The 16,999-nt window shown below is 49.2% G+C and overlaps 1 protein-coding gene across 3 annotated transcripts in view; it reads right to left on the bottom strand.

Moving 5' to 3' along the window:
* Window positions 1-6,889: 6,889 nt before the first annotated feature.
* The window catches only part of USP37 (ubiquitin specific peptidase 37), a 74,398-nt gene continuing 64,288 nt past the window's right edge, over window positions 6,890-16,999 (bottom strand). For all 3 annotated transcript variants that reach the window (XM_088472372.1, XM_088472371.1, XM_088472373.1), the window contains exons 20-23: window positions 16,691-16,803; window positions 9,344-9,413; window positions 9,076-9,214; window positions 6,890-8,820 (exon numbers count right to left, since the gene is read on the bottom strand). In XM_088472372.1, the coding sequence (XP_088328498.1) occupies window positions 8,733-8,820; window positions 9,076-9,214; window positions 9,344-9,413; window positions 16,691-16,803 (410 nt within the window). In that variant the 3' untranslated portion in view covers window positions 6,890-8,732. The remainder of the gene's footprint in view (window positions 8,821-9,075; window positions 9,215-9,343; window positions 9,414-16,690; window positions 16,804-16,999) is intronic.

Here is a 16,999-nt window from a genome sequence, read left to right as displayed (position 1 = left end):
GAAAAATCAGAAAAGGGGGACGACAAGAAAGCGCCCCCAAATCTGAAACCCTCCTGGCAGAAGCAATTGCCAAGAGGAAAACAGTTTTAAAAGTTAGCCACTTGAGCTCCACTGACTCCAAGGGCTCAAAAGGAGGACCCTGTAAGGCCCTAAGAACCACCACCAAATCCCACGGGGCCACAGGTGGCACAAAGGGAGGCTGGATTCTCAAAACACCCTGGAAAAAGGTGTGTACGTCCGGCATAGCAGCGATCCTGCGCTGGAACCACACCGACAGACCAGACACGTGTACCTTCAGTGAAGAAAGACGTAATCCTAAGTCCAAACCGGACTGAAGGAAAGCCAGAATACGCGAAACTCGGAACATCTGGGGATCATAGTTTCTGGCCTCACACCACTGAAAGTAAGTGTGCCACACTCTGTGATAGATCCTCGCGGAAGCAGGCTTGCGCGCCCTCAGCATGGTGGTAATAACGGAGCTAGAAAAGCCCCGAGACCTCAGGACGGCTGTCTCAAGAGCCACGCCGTCAAAGATAGTCGACCCAGATCCGAGTGAAGACAGGGCCCCTGAGACAACAGGTCCCGCCGTTGAGGTAGGAGGTACGGAGCGTCGATGGACAGGCTCCGCAGATCGGAGTACCACGGCCTTCTGGGCCACCAGGATCAGTGTGCCTCCGTCCTGTTTGAACTTGCGCAGGACCCGAGGCAGCAGAGATATCGGAGGGAACAAGTAAGCCAGTTGAAACAGCCATTTCACCGACAGCGCGTCTATCAGACTTGCGCCTGCGTCCCTTGTCCTTGACCCGTACACAGGCAGCTTGTGATTGTAACGGGACGCCATCAGGTCCAGTTCTGGCAGCCCCCACTTGTCCACGAGTAGTTGGAATACCTCTGGATGAAGCGACCATTCCCCGGGATGCACATCGTAACGGCTGAGGAAGTCTGCCTCCCAATTGAGGACTCCTGGGATGAAAATTGCCGAGAGAGCTGGAAGATAGCGCTCCGCCCAAGCCAGGATGCGGGACACCTCCGACATCGCAGCTCGACTGCGAGTCCCTCCCTGGTGATTGATGTACGCCACCGTGGTGGAGTTGTCTGACTGCACCTGAACGGCCCTTCCGTGAAGAGCGGTGCCGGACGACTGCAGGGCTCTGTATACTGCCCGCAGTTCCAGGATGTTGATGGGAAGAATCGCTTCCTCCGCCGACCAACGACCCTGAAGTGACAAGGAGCCTGTCACCGCCCCCCAACCCCGGAGACTGGCATCTGTCGTGAGCAGAACCCATTCCGGGATTAAAAAAGGGGCACCCCTCCAGGAGATGCGCTGTCTGCAGCCACCAGGCTAGGGACAGACGCACCTCCGAGGACAACACCAGCATCTGAGAGCGGATCCTGTGTGGCAATCCGTTCCATTCTGAAAGAATCAGCCCCTGCAGGGGCCTGGAATGGAACTGGGCAAACTCCACCATGTCGAATGCCGACACCATGGACCCCAAAACTCTCATCGCTGAGTGCACCGACACTCTGCCACTGCTCAGACAACTGTGAATCCGCAGCTGTAAGGAGGAGACCTTCTCTGGAGTCAGAAAAATCCGTTGCTGACGAGAGTCCAGCAGGGCCCCCAAATGAACCATCCGTTGTGATGGGATGAGGGAGGATTTCTTCCAGTTGATCAACCAGCCGTGCGCCTGTAGACAAGCGACCGTCAGGTGGAGATGCTGGATCAGTACCTCCGGGGAGCTTGCCAGCAAGAGGAGGTCGTCTAGATACGGTAGCAACCGTATCCCCTGGCTCCGAAGGTGAGCCGCCATGACCGCCATCACCTTGGTAAATACCCTTGGTGCCGTGGAGAGACCAAAGGGTAGAGCCCTGAATTGGTAGTGGTTGTGGAGAATAGCAAACCGCAGAAACCGTTGGTGCGATGTTGCTATAGGCACATGGAGGTAGGCGTCCAGGATATCCAGGGAGACCATATAATCCCCCGGTTCCATCGCCAGTATGATGGAACGCAAAGTTTCCATCCTGAATTTGGGAACCCTGAGAAACCTGTTCAGGGACTTCAAATTGAGGATGGGGCGATGAGAGCCATTGGGTTTCTGCACCAGAAACAGCGTAGAGTAATACCCCATCCCACGTTGAGACTGTGGTACGGGTATAATGACCCCCGCCGTCAGCAAGGCCTCTATGGCTTCCTGAACCTGCAAGGCCTTGGTTTTGTCCTGAGAAGGACTTGTGCAAAAAAAACTGGCAAGGCGGCCTGTGCCGAAAAGACAGGGCGTACCCCTGGGAGACCACTTCTCGCACCCAGGCATCCGTGGTGGTATTGTGCCAGCACTGAGCGAATTGAAGAAGTCTGCCTCCCACTCTGGGGTCCCCCAGAGGGAGGCCCGTCCCATCACGCAGAAGGCTTATCTTCTGGCTTGGAAGAAGGGCGCCTAGCACTCCAGGCTTGCTTCTTTGGCTTTGAGGCGGTCTTGGGTGCGGACTGCCTCGGGAAGGACTGACCCTTTGTATTGCCCTGAACCCGAAAGGAACGAAACGCCGAGCTCCGGACCTTAGCAGGTGTAGTAGCTGAAGGGAGGAAGGCTGACCTGGATTTTGCCAGGGTATCTACTATTTTGTCCAGGTCCGGACCAAATAGTAATTCCCCATTAAAAGGTAAGGCCTCCAAGCCTTTCTTTGAATCCGCGTCTGCTCTCCAAGACCGCAACCACAAGGATCTACGAGCAGACACTGCTGCCGCCGAAACCCTAGAGGTCAACAGGCTACCATCCAAAGATGCTTCTCCAATGTAGGAGGCGGCATCTCTCATCTGTCCTAACAACGCCCTCTGGACGTCCGGAGATTCATCCGTAAACGTGTCCTCCAAGGCGTTGGCCCACCCCTCAATGGCCTTGGCCACCCAGGAGATGGCCATGGACGGCCGGGCTACAGCCCCTGAGAGAGAATAAATAGACTTTAGACAAGTCTCCACCTTCCTGTCCGTAGGATCCTTCAGCGAGGATATAGACGGCAATGGCAAAGTAGCACTCCTGATGAGGCGTGTTACATGGGAATCGACTGCAGGCGGAGTTTCCCATTTCTTACAATGCGCTTCCGGGAATGGATAATTGGACGCCAAGCGTTTGTGGCAGGAAACGCTTACTCAGGGCGTCTCCAAGGCCACCGCCATGTGATCAGTCAACTGATCAGACAAGGGGAACGCTGTAGAAGTAACCTTAGCCTTTTTAAAACTAGGATACCTTGACTTGGGAGCGGGTGCCTCATCCTCAATCAGAAGAATAGCCCGCACCGCCTTAACCAGAGCCCGCACATTGATGTTAGACTTAGTGTCTACCTCCTGGACTGAGGCATCTGAGGCTGAGTCATCCTGTACCTCACCATCATCCGAGAACCCCTCAGAATCCGAAAGATGCGCAGCCTGTGCCATGACTGAGCGTTTAGACGCCCTGGAGGGCACGTCACTGCGCAACATCGACTGAAAAGCCGAAGATGCTGCCGCCAAATCTTGGACAGTGTGGGAAAGCGCATCCACCCAGGGTGGAGGAGCTGTCACAGGAGCCTGAAACGGCACCACAGCCGGCTGTGCCACAGGGGTGGACTGAATATACATTGGCAACCCCGCATAGGGACCAACAGGCTAAGACCCCGGGGGAGTCTGCAATAATTGTGGGACACCCGGGGGATGGCAGGCTGGGGCAACGCCCTAGTTGGGGCGGCAGTTGGGACCGACAGACGGTCCGCGATGGACACCAGCACCTGGGAAAACATCGCCCATGGTGGCTCCTGCGAAATGGGAGGTTTAGACGTACCAGGGACCGCCTGGCACCGTCCGCACAGGCCGTCCTGTGACAAATCCTCCCTATCCACTCCTGCAGAACAGCGCCTGCAGGAGAACAATACCGGAGCCCCGGAGTGCTCAATCTCCTCCTCAGACATGACTTAGGAAGAAAACGTGCGCACTCACCAGTGTGCTGAACAACAGCCCACAATATGGCACCGTGTAGCACACAACTGTATGTGACGGACCTCACAAACACGTGATCTATATAGGTGAGGTCAGTAGAAACACCCTTCCCCCGCACACCTGTAGGGCTTGTAGGAGAAGGAAAGGGATAGGTACAGGCTGACAGTAAGTAGAAAAAAGACACAGACAGGCAGCACTAGCAAAAGTCACATACCATGCAGGAAGATATACTCACTGCACCTTTCCACTACAATCAACCTGCCCAGATTCAGTGTCTGGGAGGGCTATAGCGCTGTGTACACTGTCCTTCTGCAGGGGAGAGGTACACAGGGGGACCGGTCCACGTGCTCCCTGAGAGTATCCACGCTGCCACAGAGAAAATGGCCGCTGGAGACCTCAGAGGAGTGGCCGAGTATCTGCAGCTCAGCGACGCCAGACTCCGAGCTGAAAGGCGCGCTGAGCTGAGGGGAGGAGCCGCTGACAGGGAAGGCTTCCTCCCCTGGCTAGCATATTTAACCCCCAAGGTTGCGGCATCCCGCTTGCCGCTTAATTACCCTGGTGGTCTAGTGGTCTGGCGGGGTATGCCTCCGCTGGAGGGGGGGCCCGCCGCCACCGCTAGCGCCCCCGGTCTGTCCCCTAGACCGGGGGCATGGGACTGCATTTAAAAGGAACCCGCGCACCGCCGCTAATCAGCGGTGCGCGGCTTACCTGATCTCCCCGGCGTCTTCCGGCAGCAGTCCCGGGGGAAGCCAGAGTCCGGCTAGTACAGAGACTGGCTTCCCCCGCCGCGATCCCCAGTTCAGTGCTGGCGTCGCGGCGCCAGCAGGGAGGAGCGGCAGCGTGGGCGTCTGTACAGACAGCCCAGCGCTGCTGCTCTAGAGAAAAAACTAATAGTAAAAAATTAATAAATTTAACTAAGTTAAATAAAAAATTAAAAGCTTTAGGGGGCTGCTCCTGCAGCCCACCCCGCAGGGTGACCCGACTCCGGCCGGGCACCATCTAAAACTGAGGTGCCTGTGGCTCGGGGGCGGGGTATAGGGGAGGTTGGACCCAAGTGCATCGTGGGAGCAGCTAAAAGCTTTAACTCCGTGGTGCCCGAGGATCCAGGATCCAGCTATACCCCAAGGTCACCCTGTGGACCCCTATGGACCCTGAAGTAGAAAAGTATGTTTTACCATAACGCTTTTTTTTTTTTTTTTTTTTAAATACTCTGGAAATAGCAATAGACAAACAGTGGATGTTACCAATCAGGTCAGATCTATTGCATCAGAGGCCACTGCTCCCTTTAAATCTAGTAGGCCTCAGTTTGACGGTATTGAAGTTGCTGAAACAAAAAAGGACTCTGAAGAGGTCATTCAGGTCCTACTACAGGCAAGAAAAATAATCTTGCTCACAAGTGTACTATAGAATCTGGAAAATGTATTTCCTGGAAAGGATCAAAGTTTGATGCTATGAAAGCCGAGACATCACAAGTCTTGCAGTTTTTATGGAATGTCTTTATGAAAGGACAAGTTGTACCAACAATAAAAAGGTACAAATATCCACGCTAAGCGTCTAACTGTACAGGAGACTTGCAGAGGAAGGACTATTTTTTAACTATGTCAAGCCAAAAAAATAATTCATCCACAGATCATTTATAGCCCCATGGGATCTAAATTTAATATTGAATGCTCTGTTGTAATTTCCATTTGAGTCCTTGCAGGAAGCTTCTCTGAAATACCTTACCTGGAAAGTGGTATTCTTAATTGCAAACACATCAGCCAGCAGAGTGAGCAAATTACAAGCCCTATGGACAGAAGAGACCATTTTGAATATCATGCTAGAGATAGAGTTGTACTGAGAACAAATCCAGTCTTTTAGCCAAAAGGAGAATTCGCATAGCAGTTGAACCTGATCACGCAACAATCATTTTTTTTTTCCCCTCAACCAAAGGATGAGAAGGAAAATTTTTTACATACGCTAGCTTTTATAAGAGCAATATCTAGCTCAAGAATTTCAAAAGACAGAGCACCTGTCCAGCAGAAATAAAGGAAGGTTGTAGACCAACTAAACAAGCCATTGCAGGATGGATTAGAGATCTTAGACTATAAAGTAAAGTCCTGAAAGTTCTTAAGGCACACTCAACTAGGGCAGTCTCAACCTGTTGGGCTAAGAAGGCTCAGACATCAGTGAAAAACATTGGAGCCGAAGTAGTAGTTTATACATGTTTGTGTCACTATGCTTTAATTACAGGCACCTACTTTGGAAGTAGAGTTCTTCAGGGGGCAATTAAATAATTTGCACTTCTATAAGCATATAACTTGAAGTCCTGACTAGTTATTAGCCCGCTCTGTGTTCTGTTAGGTACATCAAAGAGTAATGCCTACCATTGAATAGTGACAAAAACCGATTACATTCACCAATAATTCAGTTCTTCAAGATATTCCATTGCAGCCTTTAGCTTGTCCCCCAAAAGTTTTCACAAGAAGCAAGTAATGAGGGACACTCAGAAAGACAAGGCGGAAGAGGAGGAGCTGGGATATATACACCAGGTGGATGGTCCTTTTAGAAAAACTTCCTGTCTAAACCTAGGGGAATGGGTTACTAGCCTAGAGTTATGGCTGCCAGGGAGGATCTCCAAGAAAAAGAACTATCAGTGTAAACACAATGCCTATCCATAGGTGTCTTTCCCAATCTAAAGTAAACACTTTGAGCAGCATTCAATTGTTTCTACCCACCTTCACGCCCTGCGGAGATAGTAAATTGTTGCTCACGTCGGGCAGGAACAGCTGCCAGTGGACCATTTCAGCTTGCACCCCCCCCATGATTGAGCAATTCAGTCACTATATGGCAATTAATATTTACTGAGAAATTTATAACCAAGAACAGCTGAAGTAACCAATAATTAAGTAACTTTTTCCTTTATTTGGACATGAAAGAAAAGAAAATGTGAGACGTTAAATGATCTTGAGATCCAGTATCTGCAGATTTTATCAACAGATTTAGTTTGTTCCTTAATATTTGATGTTTACTACAGAATAGGAATATATTTTCGTAAAGACTACTTATGGTGGTTGACAATGTTACAATACTGGGCATGTATCAAGCTTGCGAGTTCCTCCTGGTTGACGCCAGCACCCAGACAAGGTTAGGATTCCGACATCTGTTGGGTAAGTATCCTACCCCTCCCCAAAGCCTAACCCTTCACCTAGCACAAAGCATCCCAGACAGCTCATAGAAAACACAAAGGGATCAATGATTCTACTAGGAAACACAAAGGGTCACTTGGAATCATACACATAACTATATATGATGACTAAGAGCATAGACCGTTTTTATAGTATAAGCTCCAAGTACTCAGCATGCAACACTGGTCCTCACATAATATTTTTTTGAATCTCTGCCCAAGATGATTTTTTGCTAGGTTCAGTTTTACTTGAAGGCAACATAGCTCAAACAGATTGAGAAAGTAGAATGTCCTACTGTGAAAATTAACCCTTAGAAAGGAACAGTATTTGTGAACTCTAGTGGCAGAAGTGCTTGATGCTGAAGCTTGACAGTAAAAACAGCAGATGCACCAATTAATTGTACCTCTTTATAAGTCTGTTTCTTACAGAAGACAACATAAAAACAAAGCCTAAAATAGATAAATATGATCAAATATGTACATCTGAATCCAAATACATTTTTACTCAATATAGACAATAAAAATAAAAACACACAAGATGATACAAAGATTTATACAAATTGCATTGTGGAAGATGAAGTTTGCAATATGAACATAGCACGGCATACTTCGCCTGACAGGCAAAAGAAAAAAAAAAAAAAGGGGGAGGGATGATGCATTAACAAAGAAGTAATGTTCTGCATGTATCTGTGCTGGGCCAACAAGTCATGGGTGAAGGCATTTAATCAGCAACTATGAATAATTAACCAACTCTGAAAATGAGAAGCATTGGAAAAGTGGAGGACAGTTCAATAGGAACAGACAGATCGAACCATAATGCCCAGATGTATAAAGTACAAGACAGACTCAACATGCATAAAAATAAACTGTTAAAATAGTAATTTTGCTGACTTCAGATCGTGCTGATTGTCGAACATTTCCAAGACATGTTGCCGCCACATTACGATAAGCAGCTTGCACAACCCTCTGCACCATCCACATCTTATTGCTTTGAACCAACTGGTCTGGAGGAAAAGAATTTGTTTTCATCCTCACAGCAACTGCTTCATTACAAAGTAATAGCAAAAGATAAATCTCTCATATAAATGTATTTTTTAAATACGAAAAGCAAAAAGATTGTTGTCCATTAAAATAACAGACTGCAACAATAACTACTGAACAGTACCAGTGCTAGCAATTCTTCCAAAATGCATGGAGAGGAAAAAAACAAAAACAAACAAAAAAAAAAATACAAAAAAAAACAAGAAAAACAAACTCAGACATCCTCCATTGGTAGCATAAGGAATTGCAACCGTAGTGTCATTAAGTTGCTTGCTAATCCAAAGTCACCAAGGCCCTTCAGAAATCAAAGTCATATTGCCGAAAAGAAGGGACAGGATGATAGCAATTCCATCTGCAAATGTAGCTATGGCCTTTCAGTAGCAGTTTTAAAAATGTGCTACGGGTGCCAGCATTGTATGGGAGACAAGCCATACAACTGGCATCAGGGTCCATAAATGTGCTTTTTATATATTCATGGCAGGATACACCTCACGCAGCCAAAGTAACTATACATTTCATAGTCCAGAACAAGTGTACAGCTCCGGTACTTCAGGGGAGTCACATTGGGGGTCTGGCAGACCTGTTTGGTTCAATGGTTGTAGTTTGGGATTTTTTCTCCTCTTCAACAAGTTCATCAAATATCTCTCTGCAATGAGGGAAAGGAAAAAATTTAAAATTATACATGTTCACCAAAGCATTTTAGAATGGTGAAGAGCAAATCAGGGATAAAGAGAACAGTGACTGGAGACTACTGTACTAGTCATTGCAGAACTGGTGCACAAAGCCTGCAAGAGAAGTACTGGTCTCTCATTCCCACTCTCCTATTGCCACACAAAGCTCCATTTCTAGTTCCCAGGTGAGAAGTTTGCTCAAGGGTAAAACATAATGGACAAATGCTTACTTGTGCATGTAAAAAAAGATGTAGCCACTGCGATCTCTGTCGCTCTGAACAGTGGTCTCTTGCGTTCTTGACACAGCCAGGTCATTGTAGGTAAACCAGGCCTGCTTCTTGATATCATACACATCACTGATATAGTGGCCTAAATCAAACAAAAAAAAAAGATGTTACATAAATAAAATATGTTCTTCTGTAGCTGAAACAATTCCAGAGTTTATTCTAGGCATTTAAATTTTAAGACGGGATAGATAAATCAAGTAACTATTTTTACCAGAAGAGGAGGAGCTTCCAATGTGGCTGACAACACTGACAAGGCGATACGAATGGAGCAGCTCTCCAACCTGCAGGCCGAAGAGAAACTAATAAGTGCATGGTACTACATACAGCTACTACAATTTATCCAAAAATAGTTAGCATATTAATAATGCCAGATGTCCAGCCAAGTCTTCAAAGGCAGACTTACATTGATTAAATATCTGCACTCCAAAACCTTAGAATTGTGTCATAACCATACAGAGCAGTAATAAAAAGAAAGAAAAATATAAATAAAAATAGACTACAAATTTCTCCAACTATAAACACAGAAAAGAGCTGATCTAGGGGAAAAACTGCATCATGGATGGTTTTAAAAAAGGGAGTGCAGGATATGGCCTTGGGTCTTAGAAGTTTGGGGTGAAAAGTACAGCGCCCATGGGACACACGACAGAGGAAGGAGGGGTAATGACAAGAACTTAGATGCAAGTTGCCATTTCAATATTTAGCACTTGTTATAATGGTATGTAAAGACAAAAAAAAAAAAAAAAGGAAATATGGTAAGAACTTCCCCCTGTTCTCTCCCTTTCTACAAGGTCCTTAGGGTCCACAGGTGACCTTGGGGTATAGGTGGATGACGTAGGCATCAGGCACCATGCAGTTAATTTCTTTCCCCCAGGATACACTGGTCCCCCTCCATACCCCGCCTCCCGGCCAGGGCATAACTCAGTTTAGTAGCAAGCCAGAGGCCAGAGGAGAGTACTGTGAGAGAGAAGGAAGTCTGGAACATACAAGAAGCACATTCTCGCTAGGAAGGAGACAGACTGTAGGCCAGACAACACCATAACTAGCGTACAGGGCGTAAGGGCAGGATCCCTGTGGACCCTAAGGACCACGTAGAAAAGGGAGACAAAGGTAAGTTCTTACCATATCTCCTGTTTTCCACTTCAGGTTCCTTAGGGTCCACAGGTGACCTTGGGGATGTCCCAAAGCAATTCCCCAAAGGAGGATCCACCGCCCAAACAAAGCATCCTGAGAGGTGAAGGTATCAAATGAATAATACACCTCACAAAGTCTGGACTGAAGACCAGGTGACCGCCTTGCAAAGCTGTACAGCCAAGGCACCACGCCGAGCTGCCCACGAAGGGCCCACAACAGACCTCGTAGAATGAACAGATACAGAAGGCGGAGCTGGAAGGTCCTCCCTAGCATAGGCCTCAGAAATAGTGAGACAAAGCCATCGTACCAAAGTCTGCTTCGTAGCAGGCCAACCCTTTTTATGGAACCCAAAAAGGACAAAAGAGGGAGTCTGACTTTCTGTATGACCGAGAACGGTCCACATAAATTCTGAGGGCTCGCACCACATCCAAAGAGGCCTCACCTGCTGAAAGACCCGGCCCAAGAAAAGCCGGAACCACAATTTCCTCATTAATGTGGAAACCTGTCACCACCTTAAGAAGGAAACCAGGGTGAGTACGAAGTACTGCCCTGTCCTGGTGGAACACCAGATATTGAGAGCGACACGAAAGGGCCCCCAAATCTGACACTCGTCTAGCCGAAGCAATGGCCAGAAGGCAGACTGTCTTAAACGTAAGCCATTTCAAATCCACTGATTCCAGTGGTTCAAAAGGAAGGCCCTGCAAGACCCGAAGGACAACCGCCAAATCCTAAGGCTCCACCGGAGGCACAAAGGGTGGCTAAATCCGCAGCACACCTTGTAAAAAGGTGCGCACATCCTGCAGAGTCGCAAACCATCTCTGAAACCACACAGTCAGGGCAGAGACCTGTACCTTCAGTGAAGCCAGGCGAAGTCCTAGGTCCAGGCCTGCCTGGAGGAAAGCCAGTATTCTGGAAATCCTAAATGCCCGTTGCATCCTTTAGAGCTGCACCACTGAAAGTAGGAGTGCCACATTCTGTGGCAAATGCTGGCAGAGGCTGGCTTCCGAGGACTCATCAAGGTATTAACCACCGCACCAGAGAAGCCCTTTGACCTTAAGAGCCATGCCGTCAAAGCCAAGCGACCCAGATCCGGGTGAAGGCAGGGACCCTGTGACAACATGTCCCGACGCTGAGGTAGCACCCACCGAGTGTCTATTGACAGACTCTGAAGGTCTGAGTACCAGTGCCTCAGTGGCCACGCTGGAGCCACCAGCAGGTGCCTGCCTCCTTCCTGCTTGAACTTTCGGAGTACGCGAGGAAGAAGGGACACCGGAGGAAAAAAAAAAAAAAAGGTATGCGAACAGACAGAGTATCTATTAGAGCGCCTACATCTCTTGTCCTCAATCCGCACACCGGTAGCTTGTAATTGTGTCGGGAGGCCATTAGGTCCACGTCCGGAAGGCCCCATCTGTCCATCAAGAGTTGAAACATCTCCTGGTGAAGAGACCACTCCCCTGGATGCACGTCGTGATAGCTGAGGAAGTCTGCCTCCCAATTGAGGACTCCGGGTATGAATACCGCCGATATGGCCAGCAGATTACCTTCTGCCCATGTCAGGATGCGTGACACTTCACGCATGGCCGCCTGACTTGAGTTCCTCCCTGGTGGTTGATGTACGCCACCTTCGTGGTCTTGCCTGACCGTACCCTGCACAGGACTTCCTTGTGTCTTGCTCCTGTGAGAGCCAGGAAGACTGCCCTTAGTTCCAATATATTGATTGGAAGGACTGTTTCCTCTAGCTTTCACCTACCCTGAATGGATTGGGGACCTGACACTGCGCCCCAACCCCGCAGACTGGCATCCGTTGTCAGTAGGGTCCAGTCCAGTATCCAAAAGAGGCGGCCCTGGGTGAGATGCTGAGTTTGCAGCCACCAAGCCAGAGACAACCTGACTTCAGGTGAGAGCACAATTGTCTGTGCCTTCAATTTCTGAGGTGATCTGTCCCATTGGGCATGGATCAATGTCTGTAGAGGCCTCGAATGAAATTGTGCATACGCCACCGTCGAACGTTGACACCATCGACCCCAGCAATTGCATTGCTGCATGCAGAGACCCGGCAACTGTGGAGACATTTGCGTACCCGCGTCTGCAACACCGAGATCTTGTCTGATGTCAGGAAGATCCTTTGCTGCTGTGAGTTTAATAGAGCTCCTAGATGCAGCATCCTCTGCGACGAAGTTAAAGATGACTTCTCCTAATTTATGACCCATCCATGTGACTGAAGCACCGAGATGGCCATCTGGAGGTGATGGAGAAGTACCTCTGGAGATCCTGCCAGGAGCAACAGATCGTACAGATATGGTAATAGGCGGATCCCCTGCAGCGGCAGATGGGACGCCATTACTGCCATAATTTTTGTAAATACCCAAGGGGCCGTGGGGAGGCCAAAGAGTAACGCCTGGAACTGTAAGTGTTGCTGTTGCACAGCGAACCTGAGAAACAGTTGATGCGAAGCCGCAAATGGGATATGTAGATAGGCACCCCAGATGTTCAGGGATACCATGAAATGCCCCGGTTCCATAGCCAGTATGATAGTACGTAGTGTCTCCATCCGGAAACGAGCAACCCTGAGGACCCCGTTTAGGCACTTGAGGTTCAGGATAGGGCGGTAGGTCCCATTGGGCTTTTGCACCGAACACAAGTTGGAATAAAACCCCATGCCCTGCTGGGGCTCTGGTACTGGGACAATCACTCCTGCCTTGCGCAGGGAACATATCGCCTCCTGTATCAATAAGGCTTTGTCCTTGTTGGAGACGTCCAAGTGGAAGAATTGGTGAGGGGGTCAGCTGCGAAACGAGAGGGCATAACCCCAAGAGACCACCTCTCTTACCCAGGCATCTGTTGTGGTTTGATGCCAGTACTGGGCAAACTGAAGAAGTCGGCCTCCCACTGTGGGGTCCCCCAAAGGGAGGCCCATCCAGTCATGCTGTGGACTTGTCGTCCGGTTTAGAGGCTGGACGCCTTGTACGCCAAGCTTGCTTTTAGGGTCTGCCAGTCTTCCTGACAGCCATCTGCTTGGGAAACAACTGGCTTTTAAGACTATTCTGCGCTCTGTTGGGGCGGAAAGGATAGAGTTCGGGAACCAGAGGGGACAGGGGCTCATGGCAGACTAGCAGACTTGGCCGCTGCTAAAATGTCCATGATCTTGTCTAGATCGGGGCCAAGCGATACTTTCCCGTTGTAGGGTAAAACTTCGTTACTTCGTAGAGTCCGCATCCGCCCTGCAGGACCGTAGCCATAAGGACCTGCGCGCTGTGACAGCTGCGGCTGACACTCTGGAGGATAACAAACTGACATCCAGATCTGCCTCATTCATATAGGTAGCTTAGTCACGTATCTTGCCCACCAGGAACAACTGATCCTCTGAAGCATCAGGAGACAGGGACTCTTCCAACAGATCTGCCCAGGATTCCATGGCCCTAGCTATAGCGGCAGACGGTCTGGCCACTGCTCCTGACAAGGAGTAAATGGACTTTAGGCAGTTTTCCACCTTCCGGTCAGTTGAGTCCTTTAAGGACGCAATGGTAGTCATATTTGAGGTCGCACTTCTGACTAAGCGTGTTACATGGGAGCCCACTACAGGAAGTGAAACCCATTTCTTGAAGTACTCCTCAGGAAAGGGGTATGCATTGACCAGACACTTTAGTGTCTGAAACTGCAACGCCGGAGTCTTCCACGCCTCCTCCAGATGATCCACTAACTGATCTGACAGAGGTAAAATGGCTGTAGAACTTTTAAACAAGGGGTGTTTAGATTTAACAGCTGGAGGGGCATACTCCTCCTCAATGACCAACCCCTCTTTTACTGCTCGGACCAGGCCCGGAATGTAAACACTGGACTTGTGCTGCTCATCCCTTGGGGATAGTTCAGAGTCAGACTCTGGAAGCACCCCATCGTCCTCGGACGACCTATCACGCTCGTCCACATAGGGATGGTGAGGAGACACAGAAGGCCTTTTTGCCAGCACCCTAGGGGTCCTAGATAGTGAAACAGGGTCAGAGCCCGCAGACAGGTTGACCTGAGACCCTTGTGGTACATTAACCACCTGCGGTGCCAACTGGATCTGTGGCATAGGAGCCAGAACCAGCGGCTGCTGTGAAGACCCCACTTGGGGGAGCACAGGGGGCACCGCCATTCGAACCATAAGCATTTACAGTGCCTGAGCAAAGCCCACGGGGGTTCTTGCGCAGTCCATAGGACTGAAGAGGGACCTGGAGGGACATAACACATGCCGCATAAACCCTCACGCAGCACATCAGTCTCCCCACTGCCAGCAGCACAATGCACACAAGACTGCAAGACGGGTATAGACACCCAGGTATTATCCTCACCGCTGGACATGGTGAAAGAAGATATAGGTGTGTAAATAGGGGTATACACCACAACTGTTTGTGACCTAACCCGACCCCACAAACTATGCAGGAGAAAAACACTCCACGATACCTGGCACTTTAAATCAACCTTAAAGTCACTGAAGACTGAAAGGGTTGAAAGTGCTGCAAATGAACTTCAAAACCAAAGGGTTAATGAAGGCTGCAACTACATACAAGATCCGGGAATTGAAGTATGTAGGGGAACACAGGACACCAGCTATTCACCGCTGCCTGGGAGTCAGAAAATGGCCCCCAAACGCTTGCTGGGGGGTGGTGCCTGCAGGAGGAGTCCACTTCAGCATGGTGTGAGAGCAGGGCAAAGGAGCTCTGAGTGGGGGGGAGGGGATGGCTGCTGTGCAAGCGTGCCATCTCCCCTGGCCAGACGCCGGGCTCTTCTTCCTACAGAGCCCGGAAGTTATTTGTCCCTGGTGGCAAAGTGGACGCCGGGGTATGGGGGACCGAGCGCCACAGCTGACCGGCAGCGGGCGTCCCCTACCCAGCGCTAACAGGCTGCCCTGTGGCGTTTCCTGTCTAAGGATACCGCGCGCAGTATTGTACTCTGGATGCTTTACCTAACCTCCCTCCCCCCTCTGCAACCCTGGGAGCAGACATGTCCCTGCCCAGACTCACGACTGTCGGGACGCGGCTCCAACGGGGTGTAGGAGAAGCGGTCCTGACTTCCGCTGGACTGTCAGGGTCGACCGCTCAATCCCACTGACTCCAGTCAGCCGACACCTCAGGGGCTCTTTTGCTAGCCCCCCTGCTGTTGTCTCCCTTTCTACGTGGTCCTTAGGGTCCACAGGGCTCCCGCCCTTACGCCCTGTATGGTAGTTATGGTGTTGTCTGGTCTACAGTCTGTCTCCTTCCTAGCGAGAATGTGCTTCTTGTATGTTCCAGACTTCCTTCTCTCTCACAGTACTCTCCTCTAACTTGCTACTAAACTGAGTTATGCCCTGGCCGGGAGGCGGGGTATGGAGGGGGACCAGTGCATCCTGGGGGAAAGAAATTAACTGCATGGTGCCCGATGCCTACGTCATCCACCTATACCCCAAGGTCACCTATGGACCCTAAGGAACCTGAAGTAGAAAAATCCAATTTATAGGTAAGAGGAATGCAGGGCAAACATTATGCAATCATTCAAATCCACTGATTAACAGTCGGCCATGAAAAAAAATCTTCCAACATGCCCAACTGATCCAATAATTGATCGGCTACAACTGGCAGTGTATACAATGCCACAGGCAACCACCCGACATTTCCCCTGACTCTTCAGAGGAGGAACGGGGAAATGTTTCCTCCCCAGGGGAGGTAAGCAGATACTTTGTGGCTATACACTTTGAAATCTCACAGTGTATGGCCACTATATCTGCTGGTTTCAGGCTGTCAGACATTTTATCTGACAAAGAACACCCAGCATAAAAGATTGTTGCCTAAATTAAAAACACCTGTCTGTGTAGCACATGACATTTTAAGTTCTCCTTAGTCAGGGCATGAAGTACGCCAGTGTACAACGGCATGGTATGCCGGCACTTCAAGCACTGAGCTGCCCGCCTGAAGGTCTGGAGAGGCATATGGAGAAGGCGCCGCTGAGATTTTATTACCAGCGGGCATCCGGCGGTTCCATCCCTACAGCCAGAGGCAGGAGCTCACTCCTGAGCTCCGCCTTCCAGCTCCCGCAGTGGGTGTTGGAGAGGCGTCACAACATCTCTCCCACAGTGCATAGCACAAGGTACTGTTGGACTGCGGCAGGTACAGGAGCGGGTCTTCAAGTAAGTACTGATTGCGTGCATAGGGGCAATACTAGTGTGGGCATTACTATTGTGTGGCATAATGTGTATAAAGGGTACTACGGTGTGGTAAACTACACTGTCTTAAGGGCACGCCCCCTTTTCCAGCATGCACATAAGTACAACTTTAGATTTTCCATACCCCCACTAGACAACTGCCTTTAGTAAAACCGTATTTGAAAACAGTCAGACTCAAAGTAAAAAACACAAGAAATAAAACCAATCTGTTGGCCCGGAGAGAAATCTAGACTTTGATGATCCCTTTACCTCTGCATTTTTTTTTAGTTCCTCAGTTTCCTCCTCAGTATATTCCATGTCCAGAACTTCTTCATTCCCAGAATCCTCATCAGAAAGCTCATCCAGTAACGAGCTGTTAAACTCTAACAATCCGTAAGAACAACAAGTTACATCCATGCTTTATCATCACATCAATATAGGAAACTTCATATTCCTTGTAGGTTTTCTTGCTGTATCATACACTAGCACTTCTATTTTAACAATACTTCATCCAAAGTTTTGCCGCTTTATTATATGCATTATTTCACTTACTACATTAAGACCTGCAAACTTGGATTT

Source organism: Taudactylus pleione, unplaced genomic scaffold (genome assembly GCF_031769625.1).
Source record: "Taudactylus pleione unplaced genomic scaffold, aTauple2 ptg000122l, whole genome shotgun sequence".
Lineage (NCBI taxonomy): Eukaryota > Metazoa > Chordata > Amphibia > Anura > Myobatrachidae > Taudactylus > Taudactylus pleione.
The sequence above is the reverse complement of the archived record's forward strand: the minus strand, read 5'-3'. Positions and strand labels throughout refer to the sequence as shown.